Below are 25756 nucleotides of genomic sequence, written 5' to 3' on the forward strand. Positions count from 1 at the left end.
CCAGTGTAACTCCAGGCACAAGGGACTTAGCATCTTAGCTCCCAAGGTTGGTGACTCATTGGTGTGATGTGAGGAATGGTTAATATTTCCTATAGTTCCAATATCTATGGGTGGTGGTGACTACTTACCATCAGGTCGCCCAATTGCCCGTCTGCCTATCTATTACATAAAAAAACCATCCTCTCACAACATATCTCTTATTCTAAAGAAACCGAAGTGAAGGTGCAAGAAGGTGTGTACTGACTCGTACGACTAGTAGACTTGGGTAAACAAAAGGCTTTCTCAAAGTGTCGCGTCGACAATTCTGTGGTGTTTGGACATAAAGTTGATTCTAAAGTGACGCCTTGTCTACGAACATATATACAAAGCTGGTTATATATAGCTGTGTACTTTTAGCTAACTCGGATAAAGAATTTACATAATAAGGGCTAGACGACGATAAAGCGCGTCAGTATGTCCCTTTAGAATATTATTATATTTAGTATTATTTTTGTACTATCGTCACTAATATCTTCTATTTTTCAAGCAACAGTATGTTTTCTTTCGTTGTTTATATAGCTGACTTATTTGAGCATAATAAAACTGGTAAAAAATCGATTAAGTAATTGTAATATGTAACTTTTAAAGTGTAAATGAAGATTTTATATCAGAAAAGTAATGACTATTCTAAATCCAAAATCGAGCTTCCATGTTATTCGAATAAGAATGTATTTAAGTGGTCAAACGCTTCCCTATCAGCATTCTAGAACACAAGCTTATATTGCATTGGTCAGGAACAGATGGACTAGCTGTTCTAAAATACATTCTGCACATGCGTGTTGGGATTGACATGACTAAACATAATTTAACTAATACAATTGAAACTAAATCATCCTTATGTCCAGACAATAAAATAATTGAAAGGACAATCGAAATTATTTTAAAAGATGTAGGTATATTAATAGAGTATTTTTAAGATGCGTTCTGTCGATAAATCAAATTTTTCACGAATTTTTTACTTAAAAAATATCATATTATAAAACTAAATAATGTAGGGTAAATTGTATGACAGTCTTTATTTAAAAAAAATAATTTCAATATTGTTTTGCGAATTTAGGATTAGGTACAAATTGTATAATTTTATAATATAATTCACCCACTTTGTAAAACCATACCATAACGTGCCAGCACGTTAGTTAGAGTGAATTTCTTACAATGAACCAGTCTAACTGAAAGACTAAAAAGTAATTATCCTAAGCTCAGAGCATTTCTTAAATAAAACAAGTTATACACATATCTATCATTCAATTTATTTCATTATTTCCTCATTTACATGATAATACAATGCAATAAACAAATACTTATCATCTTATTGAATATAATTATCAAATACTCTCTACTTTTTAGTTGTGCGTGAGATATTTTTTTTTTTTTTGAAAAACAAAACTATAGTCATATAAATGACAATTGGCAACAGAACACCTGAAATTCCTTCACAGAACCAAAATAACATTCCAATAAAATTGCTGCAACTGAAATGAGAGAGTATAAATTATATTCAATCGATGTTACATTTAAAAATCTTTGGTAACTTTAAAAAATTGTCTATGTCAGTTACTACCCACAAGGTTAACAAGTGATTGTATTTCAATGATTTAAATAATCAAATCAAGTCGGTTGTTCGAAAGATAAAATCATGTCAAATATAATTGCCACGTTCGATTTACGAATCTCGAACTATAGGAAATGTGTGTATATTTTTTTACACTAATTCGTTTAATATAAACTATACAATATAATGATATGGTATAGTCTGTAATCAATTCCAACTGACATATGACAATTTAACATACCTAATATTTGGCGGTTAAAATAAAAAATAAATCTTAAATGTATTGCTGTTCTAAATTATGTTCTTAGAACTTATATGAAAAATTAGTATTTATTAAAAATTTACTTTGTTAAGAGTTTATTAAAACAATTATTCAATCGTCTAGTGACTTCGAAAATTGCCATGGAACAAATACGATTAAACAAACAGTTCTCTTTACTTGAATAAATAAAAATCTATTCTACCATTATCTATTGTAAGTAGCCTATATGTGGAAGATTACTAGGCTCACAACTTCACGACCCAGTTAAAAAAAAAAAAACAAATTATATATGGCTTCAGTATTAGTCGTAAAGAACACAATTTATATCAGCCGTACAATGTTAACAAGATGAAATTGTTTTATATATTCTACTATGCACAATAACATTTGATCACCAAACACTGAACTTTAGCATAATATTTAACACTTATTACAATTTTCTTTTTGTGTAATGATTAGTAAATATTCTTTATTATCAGAACAGATATCTAATACAGGTGTTATATCTACATCTAGATAGTACACATCTACATTTAAGTGTCAAGAAAGAACATTTACACGACTCAGCGAGTTACAATCGATACAGTACTACCAAACTTTATATTCAAACAGGCATAATTATAATTATAAAAAAATAGAAGCTATTCCATCCATACAATTCTACAGATAATAAAGACATTATTATTTTAAAAAATTTAGGCTTTAAGATATCCTTCATTTGTCAACCCCGTTGAAGTTTTTATCATAAAATTAAAACCATACTATATACTTAATAATATGATATTGTTTACTATAAATTTCTCTATAATATTTAAATTAGGTGATTCTAAAGAATTTCATAAGCTATATGATCCACGCGACTAATATGCTCATAATATTATACAAAGTTTCATTTATAATTATACATTTAATTAAATTATAAAATGCACACTGATTATATAACATTATAATATATTATTTGGATGAAACAGCATTATAAATACAATGTTATTGCTAATACTTTATACAAATAACAGTGCAAGCTATGAAATAATATTGTATAACCATGGTTGTCATCAATACTGTTGAATTTGTTTATTTAATGTAAAATATCTGGGACTAATATTTATATGTTACTGAAATATATAGGGATACAAAGCGACCCCGTGGTCGACGGGGAGAGTACCGCTGGTTTTTCAGGGGGATTTTCGGTGTACTAGGGCGTTCTAGGCGGCCTTGGCACGGGTGAGTCCCACATAACCCACCCCCTCCCCCCTTCTTCACGTGGGGGAAACGCGTAATGCGTTTATATAGTGAGAATAAAACGGGGATAAATTTAAAGTTATATGACAATATGACAAAACAACAATAACATTTATTGTTACATATATGCTTCTTGCTTATTTAATATTGTATAATCATATAAGTTAGAGTAGGAAGGGAGGAATTCAGGGACTTTCTTATATCATTAGTATAAGAAAAAACATTGTGGGTTGGTTAGATTTGATCATCTTACGCGATACACAGTTTTTCCCTGGCGTATAAATCCCAAAATAAATAAAAGCACTTTAAATAATCATTTACAATATTGATAACACAACGGTTTATAATACCGTATTCCGAAAATGTTTAATAAATAATTTAAGGAAGTCGTCAAAATAGGAGGTTCGATAAAATTATATAATTATTAATTAAATAACACATAATACTTTCAGTAAACACATCAAATTGACAATAAAAAAACGTCTTTCAGCTTTTTTTATGGAATGAGGCACAGATAAAAAATACTACATACCATTATTCGATTTGTACTAAATTTTAGACCTTGGGTTATTTAAAATATTAGATTATTTCGAAATAACTTTAGCAACAAAAAGTACGGCTATAATTATAATTGCTATTTTTTCTAAGAAACAAATTACGCTATCAGAATATAGAGTTAATATTATTTCTTTTATAATATAAAAAATACTATGTCTGAAATCAGCATTACAATGACTATTTATTTTATTATATTAACATATAATAATACTGAAATGTCTTAATTGTTTATATCGCAAATACAAAGAGAACATTTGACTATTCTTGATATATACTTTTAATTTAGTGTGGTTTTATTTGCATTATTTCGAACGGGCAAAGGACTGCCAAAATACAGTCTTATTTAAAAAAATAAATGGACTGTTTGTTTGATAAACATTGGCCACACAGTAGCAATTTATTTATAAAGTATCTCTATTTCAGGAATAGTCAAACGACACAGATTATTAACACGAATAACAGTTTATAATACACGATAACAGCGAAGCTATTTTAACAGTCGACATTTATAAAATAAAAAATAAATAAAACAATTGCACATTGACCTTATCTAATTTAAATATTTGATTTTCGAACGATACCTTTTTCGTCTTATATATTAAGGAAAAATTACATCGATATGCAAGTTAAAGATTACCTACATTCTATGTTTAAAAATAGCAAGCAACATAATACTTTTCTGTAAACACTCAATTGTAATGAAGTCGACTTTTAATAAATATTATTTTAAGTAAAAAAAATAAATTTACGAAGAATAGTATATCTTCTTTAAATACTCAAAATCTTTGTCGACTTCTTTCTAAAATACAACTGAGTTTAATATACAGTACGATCACTACTACTCACAGAATCAAATATATTGAAATATATAAATTTAAGGATAGATTTCCATATAATTATTTTTGTCTTTTAAATAGATATATACAGTTTTTTAATTTTTATATATTAAGTTGTAATATCTGTAACAGTTTGGGGCCTTTGCTATAATATTAATAAAAAAAGTTAAATATGGTGCTTCTTCTATTATAACCAACATCTCAGCCAATTTGACAGGCATCTCCTAACCATTCAACATGGTTAAATTTTATCCCCACCCCATTGACCTTGACCCCTACAATCATGCATGTCTCTTCATTACCTTAGCTAGAAAAAATCAGAGCCATGCTGATTTGTGTGTTTTATAAGATCTGATTCTCATTTTAGACAGCGTACTCTATCACAGAGCCGGCGCTACCCACGCGTTAGAAAGAGATGGCATTATTCTTAGTCCTGTCATTATTGCGCAGTCTTTCGAATAAATAGTGACTTCTTATCTTCTGTGACTGTTTGAGTGATCATACCGTGATATATTGCTATCATATTTAAATATTGCATTCTTAAATACAATTTGATATTATTTCTAATCAATGTTATAACATCTACGCACATGGCACTATATGTATGTCAATGAATTAAAAAAAAAAACAACATAAATAATGTAAAATATCACATTAACGACAAATCACAAAGAATATAATAAGTATTCATATATATTTGCTTTTATATTATTTACATAATATAGAGGTTATTATTATACAATAATGGGGGTATATTGTCCAATATACATATACCTAAAAGCAGGTACTGTGAAGCGATATATATCTATATAAATTGTAACAATCAAAATAAATAATTAAAACAAAGATTCATATAAAAAAAACACATCTTTTGACAGTTACAAATGTTTACATTTGTTAATATAATCTGTACTGTCACCTCAAACAAAATTAAAAAAAAAAAAAAAAAACTCCAAAGTCGATTTTAAGTTGAAACATGATTTAAATTTAATTAAAAATAACATATTTAACTTAACATGATCATATCACGAGACAAAGTAATAAGTCTTAAATTATAAGTAACGAAACGGACAACAATATTTAAAGCTATAATTAACACATGTTTATTTTTCCAATCATTCGAACATCTGCATCAAATATATAGTCGAAGAGTTGAGAGATAAAAGTAATGTAGTAAATTTTTGGCAAAAACTTTTAATTATTTGAGATTATATTACGTACCTTATTATAGGGGAGCCGGTGAGGAAAATTCCTATATGATTTTATCATTGTAATGTTGCTGACATTATTATTAGTGATATTTGAATGTCACGATGGAGCTTTATTGTTAATTGAAAGCGATTCGAATTTGTATTGTGTTATTCCAACCACTAGAGGACAAAACCCAAACAAACGAGTACTAGAAAATTTCATGCACTACGTAAATCTAAGGTTTGTTTGTCCTCACACGTAGGACCAAAGCGTTTGCATTTGCATTGATCTATACGCAATAGATATGAAACACGAGGTAATCATATACCGAAATGCTCGCCAGCTCCCCAACCATCGTCTTATCAAAGATAATATTGACTAGATATTAAACAAAAATATTTCGTTATTCTTTTGAATACTATTTTATAATAATTAAAGTTCCTAGTTGGTAGATCTATGGTATAACTTTATTCGTGGTGGTTATCATTGACAAATAAGTATTCCACAAGTACGTTACGTTGACATAAAAATGTATTAATTATAACTTACTTGCTTCGATAACATAATCATAGAAGCTGAATTCGTCTCACCAGAGAGCCAGCTTAATAAGTGGGAGCGGTGTAGTCCACATTGCCTGGAATAAAGAGAGATAATGCTGTTATTCTAAACATTAAACTTAACAACTATTGATTTTTAATTATTATTTTTTTCTATATAAATTCTTGTAGTTCCCTAAAGTGTGAAAAGAGTAGAAATAGCACAATATCGCTTTCGCAATAAAAATATATGTTAAACTACAACACCTAGCACGATAGACTCAATGCAATCTTAAATAAAAAGACATAGCTCAGGTCGGGGCATGAAGATGGAACCATGTGTGTATATATAGTGGTACTGTACCGGTGTGGGGCTGCGAGAAGGGCGGGTCGCTGTAGGCGGGCTGCGGGTCGGGCGCGCCGGGGTAGGCGGGGAAGGCGCCGGGGCTGCCCGCGCCCTCCACCTCGTAGGCCGGCGCGAAAGCCGCGTCCGCGCCCATGCGGAACCGCTGGAATGCGAAGAACGCGCACGCAACCTGCAAAGTACGAGCATTAAAACATATTATTTATTCATCATTCTCTCAGGTTAAGATCCAATTTTATATCAATTGAAACAAAAAGGATCAGGCAGACTTGGCAGGATTGGCCAATAGACATCCTCTTTGTGAATGCTTTGACTATAAGTTGTGTTGTGTGTTTTGTGCCATTATAGAGTTACGCAAACGCATTTATGGCATATTCCAATGAAGACGCAGGAAAGATAAAAAAACTTGCGAATTAAATATTCAATTTGCTAATAGCTCTGCTATATTATGCACTACAAACAACTCTTGATTGACTTTAATTTTAATTCCAAGTCATTTACGTCATTTTTCACGAATCTATTATGAACATCATGGATATAATTCTCGATAAAGATCTCGACCAATAACATGACGCCAATTGAATGGCAAAGTTGTTTATCTGTCTTTATCCCTACTTTAATCTACACCAAGTAAAGTTGGATTGTTTTAGGCTACACATAACCTTTACTCAATTTACTTATACATATATACAATTCACATGCTGAGTGGACGGGACAGGTGAAAATTAAATAAAGATGATGTATATCCAATCAATCGCAAAAGAGATGATGTATATAAGTAATTGCGTTTACTTATACGACCTTATTTAATTATGTATGCTCAGCTGTAAGTAAAAGGAGCTTACTATTAGGAACATTTTAAATTCACGTCAACTTACCCAAGCAAATATAGAGAAGAAACAAAAGGCGATGGCGCCTTGCATGTTGTTAGCGGTGCCCACCGGTGGGGTCTCGGTCTTGCCCCAAGCGTTAGACAGATAGCAGAAGCCGACGAAGTACAGGAACGCCCAGAATGCTGTAATTAATAACAAGGGAATATATATACACATATAATTCATGTCAAAAAATTTCCGATTCAGTTGAATTTTTTTAGCTGTGGTCGAATCTCGTCAGTATCGTTTAAGCAAAATATTTTACTAAAAGTTTGCAGTACCTCAAACTATAAAAAAGAGATGAGATAATATGCCACCGATAAAAAATATATTTCACATAATTAAAATTGTCCATTTTAGTATAGTTCAAGTTTTTCTTATTATAACCTATGCAGGGAAATGGGCCACCTGATGGTAAGTAGACATACACAAACAAAGACATTGACGCCATCACTGATGTACATCGCCCACGTCCTACCAATCTTGGAATCTAAGATTTTACGACCCATGTGGCTGTAGTTACTGGCATTTAATCCGTTAATCCGGAACACAATAGTATTAAGTGTTTCTGTTTTGCGGTAGAATGTTTGATAAGTGGAGGCTATCTAGGAAAAATGAGTTGCACTAAGACCGACCACCGAGTAATCTGTACATATATAAAATAAAATCGCTTCCCGTTAACTGTACGCTTAGAACTTTAAACTACGAAACGGATTTTAATGCAGTTTTCATCAATAAACAGCATATATAATGCGAGCATACTCTAATAGAGAAAAGTCGAAGGTTCCAACTTTTCTAGCCGAAAAAGTAATGCATTTTTCTTTTTATGTTTGTTTTTCTATGTAAATATGCTATATAGATCCTTCAACGAATTCATCAATTGATGTGTGGAAAAACACACACTGGTTCTTGGAACACCCGATTGGAACGAAGTTGCTTATGATATACATTATGTATTAAATAACAGACAAAATGAAATAAATTAAGAACGTTAGAGAATAATTAAAAAACAAAATAATTAATTAAAACCATAACAAAAATTAAGGTTAAATAAAACCGTATATAAAATTTTATTACAATAAAATATACCTTAAAAGGCTTTTCGTTTGAAAACAGAAAAACGTAAACATTGTCTCACGAAGGAGTTGCTAATCCTGTGTAATCGGGTTATATAAGTTTGTGGTCGTTCAACGTGTACATACGTCTAATCTGTGTCAGAAAATTCCTTTCAAGTCAAAAATATATTGAGAATCGACATTCAATCATTTCTTTCTGTATGTTTACATCTTACTGAATATTCAGGAAATATTTTATAAATATGAGGACTAACCTTTTTATGCAGAGAAAAAATCGTATGAGATAAAAATCTAGAGTAGGTACATTTGCGGTTGCAGACACACTTGGGATAGAATGAGGGAACAGAGTGCGTTGTGTTTGCACTAGTGTCGATTGCCAGTAGCCGCCGCCATCGAAATGGGTCAGGCGGGCATCATCATATTATTTGTGTATAATTTTAATTTTGTAGTGTAGATACAATTTTAGTCGGTTCGTAGGGCTTTGTAAAAGTCTCTCTGGATAAGTACCATCCACTCATTATATATTCGACCGCCAAATAGCGGTCCGGTTCCGGTTTGAAGGACGAGTGATCCAGTGTAACTACAGGCACAAGGTCCCAAGGTAGTTCATTGACTATACAAAGGATTATCAACGCCTGGTGGCTTATTTGTCAGTCTGTCTACTATACCTACCTACCTATTTAAAATACAAAGAACTTCCACTAAAAACATTTTTTTGCAAGAAGTCTTTAAAACTCAGCTTAAAATATTAATAACATAATGTACAGACTCATACATGATCGCATACACTTGTTACTTGTCTCCATGTGTATAATAAAGCTTTGTATTTAATCGTAAAACAAACGCTGTAGGCAACCCAGATTTTCTAGTGGATAAAACGTTTTAAGTGGGTCACGGCCATGACACGGTATTAGTTTTCAATGATTTCAAAGGACTTATCAACGCTGTTGTTGAGTATATAATCAGAAAAAAAGGTAGATGTTAATAAAGGTACTTTGTGTTAAAATAGGCAATGGATAACATAGCTAATATTGAAAGGTCAGCTTATTATGGTTGGTTATGGTAACCATAACATGTTAGAACAATACTATTGTTTACCCATCGAACTATTGACTCATTTATTATCCCATCTACCCAATAACAATACAATACATTGTATTATTATCATTTTGTCTGTATTAATATGTGATTAGCGATTTCATTTTATTATTTTTTATTTTTTATTACGAGGAATCTTAACTTATTGTAACTTATTTATCAATTTTTTCTTGCATGTTTCCACCGTAGATATAAAAGACGCAGGGGTCCAGCCTTCACGTGTTTTTTGGGGTCATTTTTCGGCATCTTGCAAAAAACTTTTCTTAGTTGGATCATAGTAAATATTAAAATAGATTATTTAAAATAGAAAAAAAAAACACCGGAATTTTATTTAGTCATAAATTTAATGTATTATTAAGAGCTGTTTAGAAGGTTTAGAAAAAAATCGAAATACACATTTATGTCGTGAGCACCGTGATAAAAACGTCGAACAAATTATTCGAAAAGTTGTGTAATTTATTTTATCGGTTTTTTTTATGTTTTTTTTTTCAGCCTCGTAATGGAAGCGTTCGTAATTATCGACACAAAGGCCGCTTTCAACGATCGCGTAATTTAAATAAACGATAGGAATTAAAATTCTTTTGTTTCATTTTTAAAATATTTAGTTATGCTTATTTGCAGAGAATTAACCAACCTAACCTTCCCCTCCAGTTAAGTATAAAGCTTGTATTCATTTGTCAAGCGTTATTAATTTATCACTTAACAATTAATGTTTATAATAATTATTGATTTAAGACAAGGTCTAGTCAGAAATATGAATAGTTTCCAATAATCGAGATGTCGTTTTAATAAAATCATTAGAAAATGCGTCAACTCATAATTTAGGTAAGTATCGTTCTAAACTACCCGACTTTATTAGGAGAATATTAAGGTAAAAACTTATTTCGAGAGTCCCGAGATATTTTTAGATCAGTAATTCAGTACCGTGTTGAAATTTAGGAAGCTGGTGAGCAATTTCGATCATTTTAGTCCAAATTGTAACGAAATGTGTTAAATATTACCGTCATAATGAAAAATCTTAAAAGATAGTGATATTCCCTTCATTATTTCCCTGTTTGAAATATGTAAATGATAACTCAATTTAAATAATATCTATTGAATATTACTAGTAGATAATCATCATTCGTCATCTTAATCGTATCAGCAGAATAGTCGTTAAAACGTAATAAATGCATATATAGAGATTAAACAACGGTGTAATATTTTTGTAACGAAAATAACAAAATAGGCAATTAAAGCCACGGAAAGCGGAGTACGTACGGACGTTAAAGATCCGTGACCCCCATAAAATCAATCGCTGTAGAACGAACGATCCAAGCTAATGTCAAATAATATGACCCAATACTTAATGGTTTTATTACATCGTTGCATTTTATACCAGCGTTTATTAATTCCTTGAACTCGAGAGAATGGAACACATACACATATAATAAAATTGCAACGAGCCAAGTTTATATTTTAGATTAAATCTTTCAAAGATAAACCGTTGGAGGATCTTTTGAGTACGAGAAAGAGGACTTCATTGGTTGGATGCTAATGAGATTCGGAGCGTTTATTTCTTCCATTACCTTACGCACACGTTCGGCATAAGGCCCCGAGGTCTAATAGGGCCCTCGTAATGGCAAAACCCAGTGTCGTTTGTAATTTGTTTGAAATTTATAAAAGGTTCATAAAAACCTGCATAGATTAATAAGCTTTAAGGTCTGAAGCGCGGAATGTTATTTTTGGTAAAGCAAAATTCTTAATTAAATTCATTCGAAACTATACTAAAATTATAAATGCGAAAGTAACTGTCTGTCTGTCATTGAATTTGACGGAATTTTGGATGAACTCCAAGGGAGTACATAGGTCTGTATGTTACGTGTGTATGTGGTCATACACGTAACACAAAGGCCTATGTCATGGGTTGATTCATGCGACAATTAGTACGTTATATATTTTGTTGAGACGTAGCTTAGTATGCTTACGTTGTCGGAAATTAATTAATAAAGATTTTTTTTTTGTGTACAGTCAGTGTAGTTCAAGTTTTAACTTAAAATTACACTGGGTTTCGAATTACAAAGTCGGGATCTAATTAAATTTTCTTTTGAATTCGACTTCTCTTTGGAGTCTTATTGTTTAGTGTATAAGCCATGTCTTTACGTCGCGCTTCCATTGAAACTTAAATCGAGCAAACGTTGTTTGTAGAAAATGTTATGTACTTTATTTGATTTACTATTTTGTACTTTATTCTTTTTTCCAACGTCAGAATAAAATAAAATTCCTTATTCGAGAAATTAGTAAACAAAGGCTTGCAATGGTTGTTACACTTCCAGTGTATGGGCGAAAGTAAACATCAACCATAAGGCGATCTATTCTTATGTTAAAAACAATTGAAACCTATATTTCAATTTAAAGTTTACATATCTGCGAAAAATATGTATTGTTGTTTTTACGATAAAAGTGAATATATGAATGCACGTAGTATCAAGATTTTTTTTTATTGCAGTCTGTTAAAAATATACAAAAAAATATCTACTATAAAGTCGATTTATTCTGTTCTCGTGAATATTTTCGAACTATTGATTATAATGACCGAGACGGGCCGGAAATAGCCCTCCAGTGCTACAGATTAAAAGAATTAGTTCAGAGTTTAAATGTAAAGCAAAAATGAAAACTACAATGTTCTCTCATTGAATTGGTTTTACAGTTTCAAAATATTACAAAACGTTAAAATGGCGCCGATTATGTTTTAGGCAATTGGAAATTAACTGCTTCATTATCTTATACGGTGTCATTTTAAATCCCGGATTTGACTAATTTTTTTTTGCATACCTAGCCTAACGTCCAACTGAGCCAGATAAGTGGTCACCATTGCCATTATTTTGTTTGCTTAAGGTAATTACGCTTATTTTATTTCGTCACACACTAAAAACAAACATTCCACTACACAGTACGTCTTCAAATACCCATTATTGTTTAGGAATTAGCGTCTACTAGAAATAAACGTATTTACGTAATATCATAACGTATAATGTTACAACTAAGCGCGTGAAAACGAAATGAAATGAATAAATGAATAAAAACTACAACGATGTATCCTTATTCATTTCTATGGACAGAAAATACAATTTTATTTTATTAAAATCTATTTACCTAGGCACGAATGTCACAATAGTATTAAAAAAAGTATCTTGGATTACTAATTAAAGTATCTTAGCAAATACTTTCTAGAAATTAACGATGTCACGTGAGATGCTATATAAAACATAGCATACAACAAACTAAAATCGCGTTCATTTAACTACCTTAAGAATTCACTAAATCCACTAATACATTAGGAATACAAACAAATTTTGTCTCGGTGGTGACGGCTAGGTATTAAAGCCATAAATCTCCATAGCTATAAAAGTCCTAGTTTGAATACCAGGTTGAGAATTTGTAATCTCGCTCAAGAGGAACCTAGAATTTGGAATTCAGCAGTTGCTCTGACGCCTGAAATCATCCCGGTCGTGTCAGATTGGCAGTCCTCTCGCATTATCAAAGTAAGGTAAAAAAGAGTGCACCAGCTCTGTAATATGTCCTGCGCAGTTGGCTAGTTTCTCTTGAGTATGACCGTGATCGAAATAGGTCAAGAGGAGATCAACATCATAGAAAAGAATTCCTGACCTTTAAATATTAATCTTATCGTGTCTAAAGACATCATAAACTCACCTGAGAATCCCATATCGGCTAAAACGTAATGCTTCCTAGTCTTCACAGACGACATCTGCTCGAAGAGATACTCCCCGGCGATGAAGGCGATTGAGGCTACGAAAGCTATAACCGATATACCGACGCCGTAGTTACAGGCGTTCGTATCGTCGTTGTAAACGCAGTACTCGTAGCCGTCAGCCTTGCTTACATACCAGCCCTTTGCCGATATGCAACCCATTACAATGACGCTGAAGAGCTGTGAAAGAAATTCAAATATATGTACATTGTATACGAAGATTTTCTTATAATTTGAACAAGACAAGAACTTTGAATAATCTTTTTACGAAAATTATCAAGAAGCAGAAAGGTTGTCGACAAAAAAGTTTTAATTCATGTCATTAAAATTGAGACTTTAATTATTACTAAATTAGATGTTGATGAGTCCTATTCCGAAATATATCTATAAACACTCCTAAGAGATAAGCAATTTAAATCTATGGCTTTCTTTAAACACGCTGCTGCTATATAGATGGGGGTCACATGATTAAAATTTATTTTATTTAACACATGGTTGTTTTTTTTTTACTTAATTAGCACGAATTATGCATTTGAACATTCAGTAGTGCTTGGAATGTTTATTAATAGACATTGCCGGTAATTATATCATTGACATCATCATTTATTTTTATGTTCTTTTGAAAATATTTCAATCAAATACATGGACAGTGCAGATAACAATTACACAAAGCTATGTGGGTGAATATCATATAATGAATTAATTAATTAAGTATCCAATAATATAATACAAAGAGGTTAAATAATTATTTGTACTACAATGTGATTATTTCAACTGTAATGGGATTTTCTTCCTTAATATCAAAATTAATAAGCTGAATTGTATAGTTTTGTTACATAATTTGGTTATCTTATAAATTAAGTTGTATGCATTAATTTTATGCTTTTTTTTTAATTGGTGTAATTTTTTTTAACTGCAATATATCCCATTAAAGTTTTTATCAAAACTGCTCTCTTTTATCTGTGAAAAATTTATGATATTTAATCTATATATATATATATAAAACAAGGGAGTGGTACAAGTGAATCGGCTATCATAACTATATGTTAAGAAGTGATCCCCTGTTGACCTATTGGTGGAATTGTATTGATTCTGTAATATATGTGGTTGGTATATCTAAATTGTTAGAAAAATCTATATGTATATTTACAAGGTCAATCACATGATTGTTGTCAATGGGTAATGTTAACATATCTGTTCAATTTTATGTACATCAATACGCAAAAAGAATATTTTTATTTTAAATTAGTAGATTTTTTTTCGAAATAAATAAAGATGAGCCCGTTTAAGATTGCTCAAATTTAATTAAGGTATATCTTTAAAGAACTATTCATCTATCTTGTTACATGACATAATATCAAATGTTACATATATTACTTACCCAACAAACTGCTCGGACTATCACAGGAGGCCGCTGGATAAAAGCTTGAGGATCAAACGCTCCTCCAGCCTTTCCACCACCGTAAGCTCCAGCCGTATCCATTTTATCACTTTTCAAAGATACTGTAAGTATTTTAGTGCTGAACCTTACGGCCCATCAATGTCTCTGACCTCACAAACTCCGAATATCTTCCAATATAAGTTATCGATCGCGCAGCTTACCCAGCTCAAATTTGCAAACAGTGACATATACCACAGATAAAATATTTATTGTATTTATCGAAGAGCCAACATTACAGAGTAAATATAGTATGAAATCATTATTTTAAATAAAATGTAGTGAGTTGTTACCATTATTTTGTGTATTATCCTGTTGAACGTTCATCTATAAATAGCTGAATAGGTATTTTCAATATAATCAAGGTCTATGCGAGATTAATATTATAATAGATGTCAAAGTACAGAACAACAAATAATAGTATCGTATAAATATATGTATAAAACATATATGTACATATAAAATAAGATCTAATTATTTCGTTTGAATATCAGTTTTATCAATCATGAGACAGGTTTTTGTAGCCGAAAGTATAATCTGGCAAGTTTTTCTATCATATATCTTAAACTGCACAAGATTTGTACTATATAATTTTTTTTTTATTTACCCTCTAAAAATATAAGCTAGCGCACACAAAGGCTTTGTTAAAACCCGTTAGGGTAAGGTAAATTCCAGTATTTTAAAATGCATATGAAATTATAAAAAGGATTAAGGGGTTTTATTTTTTATGATAACTTTTAATTAGACAACGTCTTTATTAAAAAAAATATAATATTTTTTAGGAAATATACCCTTAATTGGTTTGAGACCGGATTTATCAGACATCACAAATTTATGTATTTTCGCCAAATAGGTATTTGGTAACTTGAAGATGTGAAATATATTATATATGTTTACCTAAGTTATTTTGTCCGGCGACGGCTATTATCATATTGTGCTTGTATTTATCCTTATTATCTTGAACATTTTCGTATTTAAAAAAAGGGATATTCCACAAGAAACAATACTACTGTTTATTTATTTTTATTGAATAATAAGTCTTGTGTATTTCATGTTTTAATAGAAGCTATAAACACATTAAGTGGTAAATATTGAGGCATCAACCTACCAATTTTTTTAATGAATAATCTTAATTCATTAAATAATAATTTATTTTTTATTTGAATTTGATTTTTTTTACCAAGCTCTAGGGTAGAAATATTTTTATTTCGCCTTTAAAGAATTGAAATCAAAATATATAATTACAGTCTAAAGACATATTTTATTTATTATCTTCTGCAGAAACTTTTGCTGTTTTTAGGTTTTTTGAACTAGAAAAAATGAAAACACGGTGTATAGAAAGCAGCGTAACGAGGTATATTTTAGAAGACAAAATAAAAACACAGAGTATTGGATATTACAAATATTTATTCAAATAAGAACTGAATTATAAAATAAGAGATTTATAAGCTGCTTCCAGTAATAGTTGATTACCATTTAACATTAATCATAAATAACCGTCACTCAACAAAATAATTTTGACTAGTTCATAGACCAAGGATAATGTTAATTTTAAATTAACGATAATAATGACGCAAAATATATGGCTTGATTCAGATTTCATATCTAGCACCGATCTATTCTAGCGACCCTAGCTCATAAAAAATAAAAAAAAAAAAACAAAAACATACGAGTGACGGTTTCAATAACAGGTAGGTATACAAAAGTTCTAAATATGACGTGTTAGGTATCAAAGGAGACTGTATAGAAACACTGATCTCTATAGATATTTACAATACAAAGCTAAAAATATTTTATAACTTGCTACCTTTAGTTACTAAAATTATTTATTGTTTACTTCATGTTAGCTTGAAAAATCTAGTCATGTGTATAAAAAGGAGTGTTTGCTATATGTTACACGGCTCTAGCAGCCACTTTTATTCTTTATTTAAACAAAATTGTTCACCAGTATTATAATATGGCCACTTCATATCACATTGTTAGTGGACAGTATTAAAATTACGTGTTAGAGATACAGTTATGATTTTTATTAAAATACAAAAGTTTGAGAATTGGTACATCAGTTTTCATATTTATATCTATTGTGGTTTAAGCCACATTTAAACTTTTGTAACAGGCATCAGTGTAAGCAGTTATAACTTTAATGATTCGCATTAAGCGCCAGCGTAGGCACAACAGTCGTTTAACCAACCGACTGTGCCTTAGAGATGTCAAGAAATGTTTGCATATCGCTAGTGACGACACCTTTGGCAAATTGTTGGTCCATTGCCATGCCAAATGCCCTTGGCAATTGCAATTAATGTGGATGAAAAAGAATCAAAGGTTATAAACATGTATGAAATCTATAACTACTTTATACGAAGGGCTATCATACATTCATCATCGTAATCCCTAAATTTTCACACTATCGCTAGAGCTATCATTTTGTATAAATTCTAACTATTCTATTCTACACAATATTACTAAAGTACTCTACAATTTTATTGTACATGGAAAACTAACTACTGGATATATTTATTCTATGACATAATTTAAGTAAAATGTTATTTACAAAAATAGCCATTCTCATCTGTTTTTGGATCCGACTAAATCTAATTTAAACTATCCCGAGGGAAACGAAAATACAAGTATTGTAAATTTAAATAAGGAACTATTTATAAAAAGAACAACAAAAATGGAATTAATCGAAATACAAATATTTAAAAAAGTACTTGATAGTACAAATATTTGGAGGTATTTAAGATACTATGAATATTACTTTTATTGCAATAAAAGAGCATTCTGGCTTGAGTTAAAGTACAATGTCTGCTAAAGTTATTTTGATACTTGGTAGGAATAAGAGAGCAAGGCGGCGGATCAAGGCAGTGTAAGCGCGCTAGTTGAAGACAAACCGCAAAAGGTCATATGTCAAATGTCAAAATAACATTCGTTTTTTAAATACCTTATTGGATATTAACATAACCCCTATGTTAGACACATTGTGTTACAGTGAGATAAAAGAAGCGTATTTTAAAAGATTTAATACTTTAATCTTCAATATCTCCATCTAAATAGCGATTCGGATATGTCACAGAGGTCTTGTAGACTTTGTAAGCATGCTTGGGCGGTTTAAGCTAATCATTAATTTATTTTATGACTGTCAAACCAGAATTATTGCTATTCAGAATTGTCTTACACGTGAACAACGATAAAACAACTATTACAATCGTTTAGTTTTCATAAATAATGTCCATTAATACCCAAAATACACTAGAAAAATTAACATTCACTTCCAATAGTTCGCATCAATGTTGTAGATAAATATCAAGATATTAATCTTTGGAATTTATTCAATCTATTTAAATTAATTTTGTATTCGAGTAGAATGTTTTTGTAGGGGGGATTTTAGGAATCGGCCAGGCCTTGACGTTTCTCTTCTTCTAACATAGCGTCCAACTCGTCCGTGAGGTTAGCGAGCATGTTGCCGATGTCGTTGAGGACGTCTACGGGTTCCGAACTTTTGTTTTCTTCCTTGTGCTCGGGAAGGGGGTTGGGCTTGTCCGGATTCCTCGGCAGGTTGGCGAGGGGGATCCCCGCCCGGCCGTAGTCGACGGTGTGAGGACGTCCTGCTATCTGGCCCCGATTCTGTTTTATAGTTCCTGCGTTTTCATTTGCGAATGGAATGCTATCCGATTCTGTACTCGAACTTGACTGTGGAGGAAAATATTTTGTGAGATTTCTATGTTATGAACAATAAAGTATTGGCATATTGCCGTATAGTATATGATAATTATAATTAAACATAAAATGAAAATAATATATTTAATATTTTTCAAAAAAAATAATGTTATATGATAAATAGGAAGGGTTGAGAAGAAGTCTATTGCCAGCAATATGTGAGCTAGCGCCGCCTCACCTTGAAGCTGGCGTCGGAGCCCGTGCGCAGCTTGTCGTCGTCGTAGCGGCGCGGCGGCGAGGAGGGCGCGGGCGGCGGCGGCAGCAGCCCCGTGCTGTCCAGCGACACGCTCAGCGAGTCCGAGCTCGGGTACGCCGGCAGGCTGAGGGGTAGACTCTTTTCCGGATGTATCTCGACTGTGGTCTGCCCGAATCGAGTAAATGGAGCGTACTGTGAGCTCTGTCTCTTCGGGGGCTCCGGCGGGGGCTTCCTGGCGACGTGTGGGCTTGCTCCGTACGCGACGCGCTGCAGTCTTGCCGAGTACGCGATCTCGTCGTACGTGTAGTCTGGAGATTTATCCCTGTACGCCGGTGTCGCTTGGATTTTCGCCACCGGTCGTGGTCTTACTAATCCTCTAGGGCGAGGTAGCGTACCTCCGCCTTCGTAGGAGCTGTCATTTGTTGGAGTTATATCTCCGTCGTCGTAGGAACGCCGCCATTGACCTCCGTAGTAAAATCCAGCTTCTGGCGAAAATGTGGTATGCGATGCTCTCTCTGAAGGGTCCTCCAGACTCTCAAGTGATTTACCACGCGGATGACGTATCTGAGAAGTTGGGATCTATTAATCTTTCTCTTGTATTTAAATCAATTTGACGGTTTTTATGTACAGATTTCAACTTTTCACAATACAAATCACAATCATTAAAATATTATCGTTAGATTATCAAACATGCATTAGCATGTACAAATACTATATATAAATACTTATATTTTAATAAATAAATTATTATTATGATATTAATTTTATTATAATATCTGCGCTTGTTATTATTCATTATTGAAATATCATGCTCTATAATATTCTTGTTATAATATAAATAATATACTAATATCTACCGTGCAATCTAATTTATTCAGCTCCTAAAAGATCAACCTAGGCATAGTAAACACGAAACAAGGGTAACACACATAGAACACGTTCAAAAAGTCAGGTGCACATAAAAGCCGGGTGCCGAGGTGCAATGTCAAACTGACAGTCGTCAGTGTCATACCTGGATGGGGACCAAGTCTGTGCCACATAGGGGCGTTGGTAGGGCGTCAAACTTTAGATCGGGAGGTTTATGGTAACTCCTCGCGTGTCTCTCCCAGGGCTGGTAATGCTCCCTCGGATATAAATCCTTCTAGGTCCAAGTGCGGTTTGTGTTTGGAAAAAGAAAAGAAAACAAAACATTCACATGCTGCTTCGGGCTAGTGGTATGAGGTGGATGCAGCGTTGACGGGTGAAGTGGACAGCTCTGCGACTCATTGTTATATAACTCTTTGATATAAACAAATGTTAATACAAACTTAATGTCTTTGACAGTTGTTTTTTTTTTATACAAAGTCGCAAAGATGTTTGACAGCGACAGTGATGGCGATGGAAAAGAAACTTCTAAACGTCTAAGCGTAAATGAAAATCGAATTTCAGAACGTGTCGGGAAAATTGGAATTTCGATATGTGTCTGATGATCTGAAGCCAATTCGGTCCGTATGGACTTTATTTTCCCATAAATAGTCCACGTCTGGCTTTGCAAAGAAAAAAAATTTAGTGCTGGGCTGTTTACACATGGAACTAACATCTAAAGCCCTATACGGCCTGAAGAACGCCTGGTTAACATAACTTTTACTAAAACGCCATATATGTTATTTTAAGCGTCGTCAGTAAAATATATAATTGTTAGATAATTATTTATTAATATTTGGTTCAGTTTATTAAAATATAACAAAAGAAAATAAAATTATTAGTGGAAATTTAATCATTATAAAAGAAAACAGTTTAAAAGATATAAATTATGAATGAAATGAAATTATGAATGATAAAAATTAATATATATAAAAAGTAAATATTTAAATCATAATTTAAAACAGTTTTGTTTTGAAGTGATGCTTCATAGATAACATATTATTATAAAAATCAACAAAAAAAACTAAACATTGCTCTATGGTCAGATATTTATAGATTAATAATTGTTATGGAAGTGGATGCGAAAACGTCATTGGTTTGAAAAATTTATAAAATCCACTTCCATATTAAGAATCGTCTATGGGATTCTATCTAAAACATCACTACAAACAATTATAAATAAATTGCTACTTGTCTATGCCGTACCTGTCCTGATATTCGTGTGAAGTCGATCGATCCCTGGCTACTTATACTCCGTTTTCCAGCTCTTATATCCTTCACTCTTTTTATAGCCAGTAGGATCTTTTTCTGGTGACCGAGGCGAACTATACCCATATCCTCTAAATCCTATAGACAAGGAAATTAAAGAGTTAATAAGTCTTAAAGCATAAAAATATTAATAAATACATTGTTTTATTCTTAACAAAAGAGGGTTCATCAGGGGACAAAATATGAATTTCGATGTTAATATCATATTTTTTTATATATAAGTAAAGGTTTCATCAGTTCACTATGGTAAATTAAATACAAAGTAACTCGTTGTTCGTATAAAGTGAATTAAATTTTAAACTAATTACCTCCCAAGCCAATTGCGTAACGTCGTGGACTGTTCGGTAACCTTGAGCCACGAGGGCGGGACCGTATTCTTCCAACCTGAGCAGACGAAGCCATTCTTCTAGCGAACCCTGGAAAAATAATATTATTAAATTACCAAAGTTATTTGAATCATCATTTTTTTAACTAACTTTAATTTAATTTATAATCTTTTGAGATATATAATTTAAAATGGTGTGATATGCGCATTATAAAAATATTTATTAATGTAACTCAATCTTTCTGAGAGACCAATTTTACGATATTACGCAAAGGTGAATTAAATTGAATTGTCAATTATTATTAATAACTTGTGTTTCTTGTTTCTTACGAGGCTCAGAAAAGATAGTTCTGTTTTATTTTTGCCAATTAGTACTTTTATATTAAAAAGGGCTATCAAGAAAAAACTATTTAGTACCTCATAAGAATATGTGCCGATACACCAAACTTACAGTTCAAAAGGAGTTCTTAACGTGTCTATAAAATATGAATAATTGCATATAATGCATTTCGTTCCAACTTCTAAGAAAAACTTAAACATTGATTTTAATGAAATTATTATCTATTTTATATATAGCTTGCCTTGTCAATAGTCGTTTATGTATTATGGTTTAGAAGTTATTCAGTCAGGCATTGAAAAAAAATGTTGTACATCATCTCTTGCATTGGTGTTCATAATTTAATTTTTGGTTTATACTATTTGAATAATAATTAAAAAAAAGAACTAAAACTACATATTCTTAAAAAAAATCATGAAAACAAAATCGTAGACTTGAATACTAACCGGAATGTAGTCTGGTAAATTATCCGGTACATTTAAATTAGCGAGTTCAGCCTTTAATCTCTTGCGATGATTTGGTTTTTTGATGCCAACTGCCGTAAGATCTTCAGGTGTCATTCTTGTAACAGTTGGAAGATCGTAGCCTGCTTCTATGAAGAGTCTAGCGTATTCCTCCATTTGTAAGTCGGCTAGCCAAGCATGTATTATATCTTGGTCCTGCAAAGTTAAAACAATAAATTAAAATACATATTATGAGTACAGTAAGTACAGTCTGGAAAAGTTCCATTGCTCTAACACTTGCTCTCTTTTAGACGAGGTTTGGAGGCAATTATGGAACGTTTCATCAATGCGATATCATAAATACAAATGTGGCACAATGATGTGCACACAACAGAAGATATTTCCGAGTAGTCTTCACTTTAGACTGATTATAGCAGAGGCACTGCTGAGGGCTAGATAAAGTGCATTTGACTAATGTATTATGGAAGTAATTACTAACTTTGCTTTCCTCTAAACTATTAAACTCAGCAGGTGAATTGTTGATCACGTGATCATTAAAATACATATGTCATTTTCATACATTATGGCCTTTAGTCGATATTAACAATTGCTATGTAATCTTGCTCATTGGAACTTTTTAATAAAGTAATCGAAACGAGTTACTTTAGTACCTGGAAGTGCTAAGTATTGATACACTTACGGGTAGCCCCTGTGCGATCATAGCACGAACTCTGTCTACGGTGTCTCCACAGTGACAAGCGGCGTGGTGATGATGTGGCATGCGACCCGATGCTCTCCCGCTGTCTAATGACGCTGAAGAGTGCCTAGATCCTGATCCCGCTGATCCTGACGATGAGCCTGGACTGTCCCGGCCGGGACTCTGAAGATCGAAAAATGAATTATGAGACATCTGCTACCGTCATTGTGCTTTTATTAAAAAAAATCTTAATTTAAAACATGTAATCAATCTTGTGTAATTTAAACCGCTTTGAATAAAAACAAAAAGTAAACAACAGATTGACAGATGATTTATTTCTTGTCAATAATTTTTGGTATTCAGGTAGAACGTGCTTCGAGTAATTTAGGCGACATTATTTAAAGTGCTATTGGAGAGTTTCTCTATAGACTTTCTCTCGTTATTTTAAATTACAAAAAAAAAAAAAACATTGATTCTCTCACCTGTGTCATATCTATTCCCTGATCATCGCTCAGCGCTAGCTGGTGGTGATAGTAAACAGCTGCTTTGTGTGTGAGAGGTTGTGTCGGTGGTGGGAAGGTAAACGTTCCTCCACCTGCTGGACTCTTGCCCAAGCTCCCACTTGCTCCCGACACTCCTGACACGCCTGACACTGTGCTGCCATAGTCTGAATGATCATCTGGAAACGGAGGTAAAACGTATAAGCGTTCAATAATATTAATAGTCCAGTATCATATAATGTGTTATAATGTTAAATTTTATATCACAATATGCATTGTCGTGTTATTTAAAGAATTAAAAAATGTGCATTTATCTCCTTCTAATACTCACCTCTGGTGTGTGAAGGTGTATCAGGGGGCTGTGGATACGCCTGTTCCTCGCAGGACGCGTAACCTTGCGATCCAAAACTAGATCCAGAGTGTCTGTGCTGTGGTGTGCCGAACGCGTCTCCTGGCACAGCCGGCGGCGGCACGCGTTTCGCAGTCGCCGTCTTACCGGCGCCGCTACCACCGCGGGACATGCCGCCCACTGAAAAAGTAAACGAGTTATTCAATTGGAATTTTAAGAAAACAAAAGAAACAGTATGATATAACAGCAATCTCCAATCGTTATTGTACATACTAGTCTCTAATACGTATGATTTAGAATTGAGTCATTTAAATTGATAAAACCATTTTAAGGAGTTTGAACAGATATCGTTAAAATCCTTTTAAGTTATCTTCATCATAGCATCCCTTCAATAAACCGTTTAAACTTCATATCTATTTTCGTTCCCTTAATACCGATGGAAAAATCATTCACGCCTACTTATTCTTATAATTCCATTATTATCTTTAATGGAACCCTTAGGTGAAGCCAAGAAAATCTCATTTACGTCAAAGTAGCTTCAAACACCGTTATCTGCTTTGTGCGAGACGTCAACCGCATTAACAAAATGAGTAACATTCATCCCCGTTCCACCCATAGCGATAAGCGAAAGGGGAGGTGCGGGAGTTTCGTAATAACCCAAAAACATCATCAATCATGATCGGCCACTTGCTGAGATCGGACGATCGGATCGGATCGGACACCTAATTGCTCGTGCCGAATCGATAAAGCTAACTAATGGCCGAAAAAAAAGTCATTAAAATAATCGCGATGCAAACATAAATCGACAAAAAAAATCCCTGACTTTGTAGAGAGCCGTCTGGGAGTGTGAAACTTCATGGTAACCGACGGAATTGCAAATGTTTTTGTAAGAGCCGAGGCAGTTTGTGACAAAAAATATTTTTCGTGAGATTGTTTTGCGTGGTAACAAGCTTGGAACAAGCGAAAAAATGTAATTTTTATGGAGATTATAATTTTTATACAACCTGACAGGATGAAATATCTTTAATAAAGTAATGATTAACATTATTTATGCCTTCGTGGTATTCATATTTAATTGAATTTAGTCTTTATAATTTTAATATTTCAATGTTACTTTTGTACGTACACACGCGGAACGATTATTACTTACTGTGAATTTAAAATTCAATATTGCAAACATTTCGCCACATCCGAAAACATGGCACGGCACTCTTTTAAGAAAGAGAAATTATTTCTTCAATTACCCGCACGCAAGCTGTCTGAGTATTAAGGCGGTCATTACAATATAATATTTGGTAATTATGAAGGCACGCGATACGCGAATTTATTGCTTGTATTAATTTAAGATTCATTATTAATAAAATCTAATTACAAAAAAGAAACTAATATTTGATAATATGTATATGTAATGACTAATTTATTTTAAGTGTTTATAATCAAGTATATTTAATTAAATTAAATTAGTCTTATTTATCGATCTCGCTTTATCATTAAAATTATTCAAATGATTCTAATTGATAGTATTTGAGTGTTATGACTTGTTTTATTTATAAATATGGTAAGAGAATTTATACTACTTTATATTTTCAGTTTGCTTTAATAGAAGTACGAAAAAATAACAACGTTATCAGTGAGGTCGTTAAGTCTGTAATCAGTACAGGTGTCAAAGGCATTGGGTTTGCGCTTAGAGCTCATAATCTGGCAAACATTACCACCTACTTTCTTTTATCGCTATAAAGCTGACTCCACACGAAGCATAAAATTGATATTGAACAAGGAAAAATCTTTATTTATGATGCGTTGTGACATAATCCTTAAGCAATGTCGTTATGACAAGCGTTCTATATAGCTAGTAACATTCTATAGCAAAAACTTTGTAATGCGTACAAAAATACTAATGCTCATACATAGTGCATTCATATTTTTATTGTTTGTTAAACCATCTTAAATATACATCATAATATATAAACGGTACGTCAAATATTAGCCTAGAGTTTTGAATATTGGTAGTGTGAATCTAGCTTAAAATCTTCATTTCTTTAGCGGATCATTGGACTTTAGGTTTGATGTATTTCTTCTGACGTTAGCTCCGTACGCTTTACGAGGGTGAAAGGTGTAATAAAGGCGGTATTTCACGGGGATTACGCTCAAATAACATCATTAATTTTTTACGTCCGAAAAGTTTCGAGTAGCCGTGAGTATCTT

General features: G+C 32.4%; 2 protein-coding genes across 8 annotated transcripts in view; both read right to left on the reverse strand.

Annotated features, from left to right (window-relative positions):
- Positions 1-5514: 5514 nt before the first annotated feature.
- Positions 5515-14984, reverse strand: LOC125065719 (synaptogyrin). Its single transcript, XM_047673499.1, has 5 exons — positions 14759-14984; positions 13320-13557; positions 7459-7595; positions 6581-6752; positions 5515-6314 (listed from the first exon to the last, which is right to left on the reverse strand). The coding sequence occupies exons 1-5, from the start codon at positions 14858-14860 to the stop codon at positions 6283-6285; spliced, it is 681 nt and encodes a 226-aa protein (XP_047529455.1). The 5' UTR covers positions 14861-14984; the 3' UTR covers positions 5515-6282.
- A 2061-nt stretch (positions 14985-17045) lies between these two features.
- Positions 17046-25756, reverse strand: part of LOC125065587 (caskin-1) — a 237735-nt gene continuing 229024 nt past the window's right edge. For 4 of the 7 annotated variants that reach the window (XM_047673287.1, XM_047673284.1, XM_047673281.1 and 1 more), the window contains 9 exons: positions 23534-23731; positions 23185-23381; positions 22706-22885; positions 22009-22221; positions 21209-21316; positions 20838-20978; positions 19741-19869; positions 18711-19292; positions 17046-18505 (listed from right to left, as the gene is read on the reverse strand). In XM_047673287.1, coding sequence (XP_047529243.1) covers positions 18200-18505; positions 18711-19292; positions 19741-19869; positions 20838-20978; positions 21209-21316; positions 22009-22221; positions 22706-22885; positions 23185-23381; positions 23534-23731 — 2054 coding nt within the window. In that variant the 3' untranslated portion in view covers positions 17046-18199. Of the gene's footprint in view, positions 18506-18710; positions 19293-19740; positions 19870-20837; positions 20979-21208; positions 21317-22008; positions 22222-22705; positions 22886-23184; positions 23382-23533; positions 23732-24701; positions 24718-25756 lie in introns of those variants that run through there. The other 3 variants (XM_047673288.1, XM_047673282.1, XM_047673283.1) reach the window with 3 other exon arrangements.

The sequence above is a fragment of the Vanessa atalanta genome, chromosome 8 (assembly GCF_905147765.1).
Source record: "Vanessa atalanta chromosome 8, ilVanAtal1.2, whole genome shotgun sequence".
In the NCBI taxonomy this organism is placed as follows: domain Eukaryota; kingdom Metazoa; phylum Arthropoda; class Insecta; order Lepidoptera; family Nymphalidae; genus Vanessa; species Vanessa atalanta.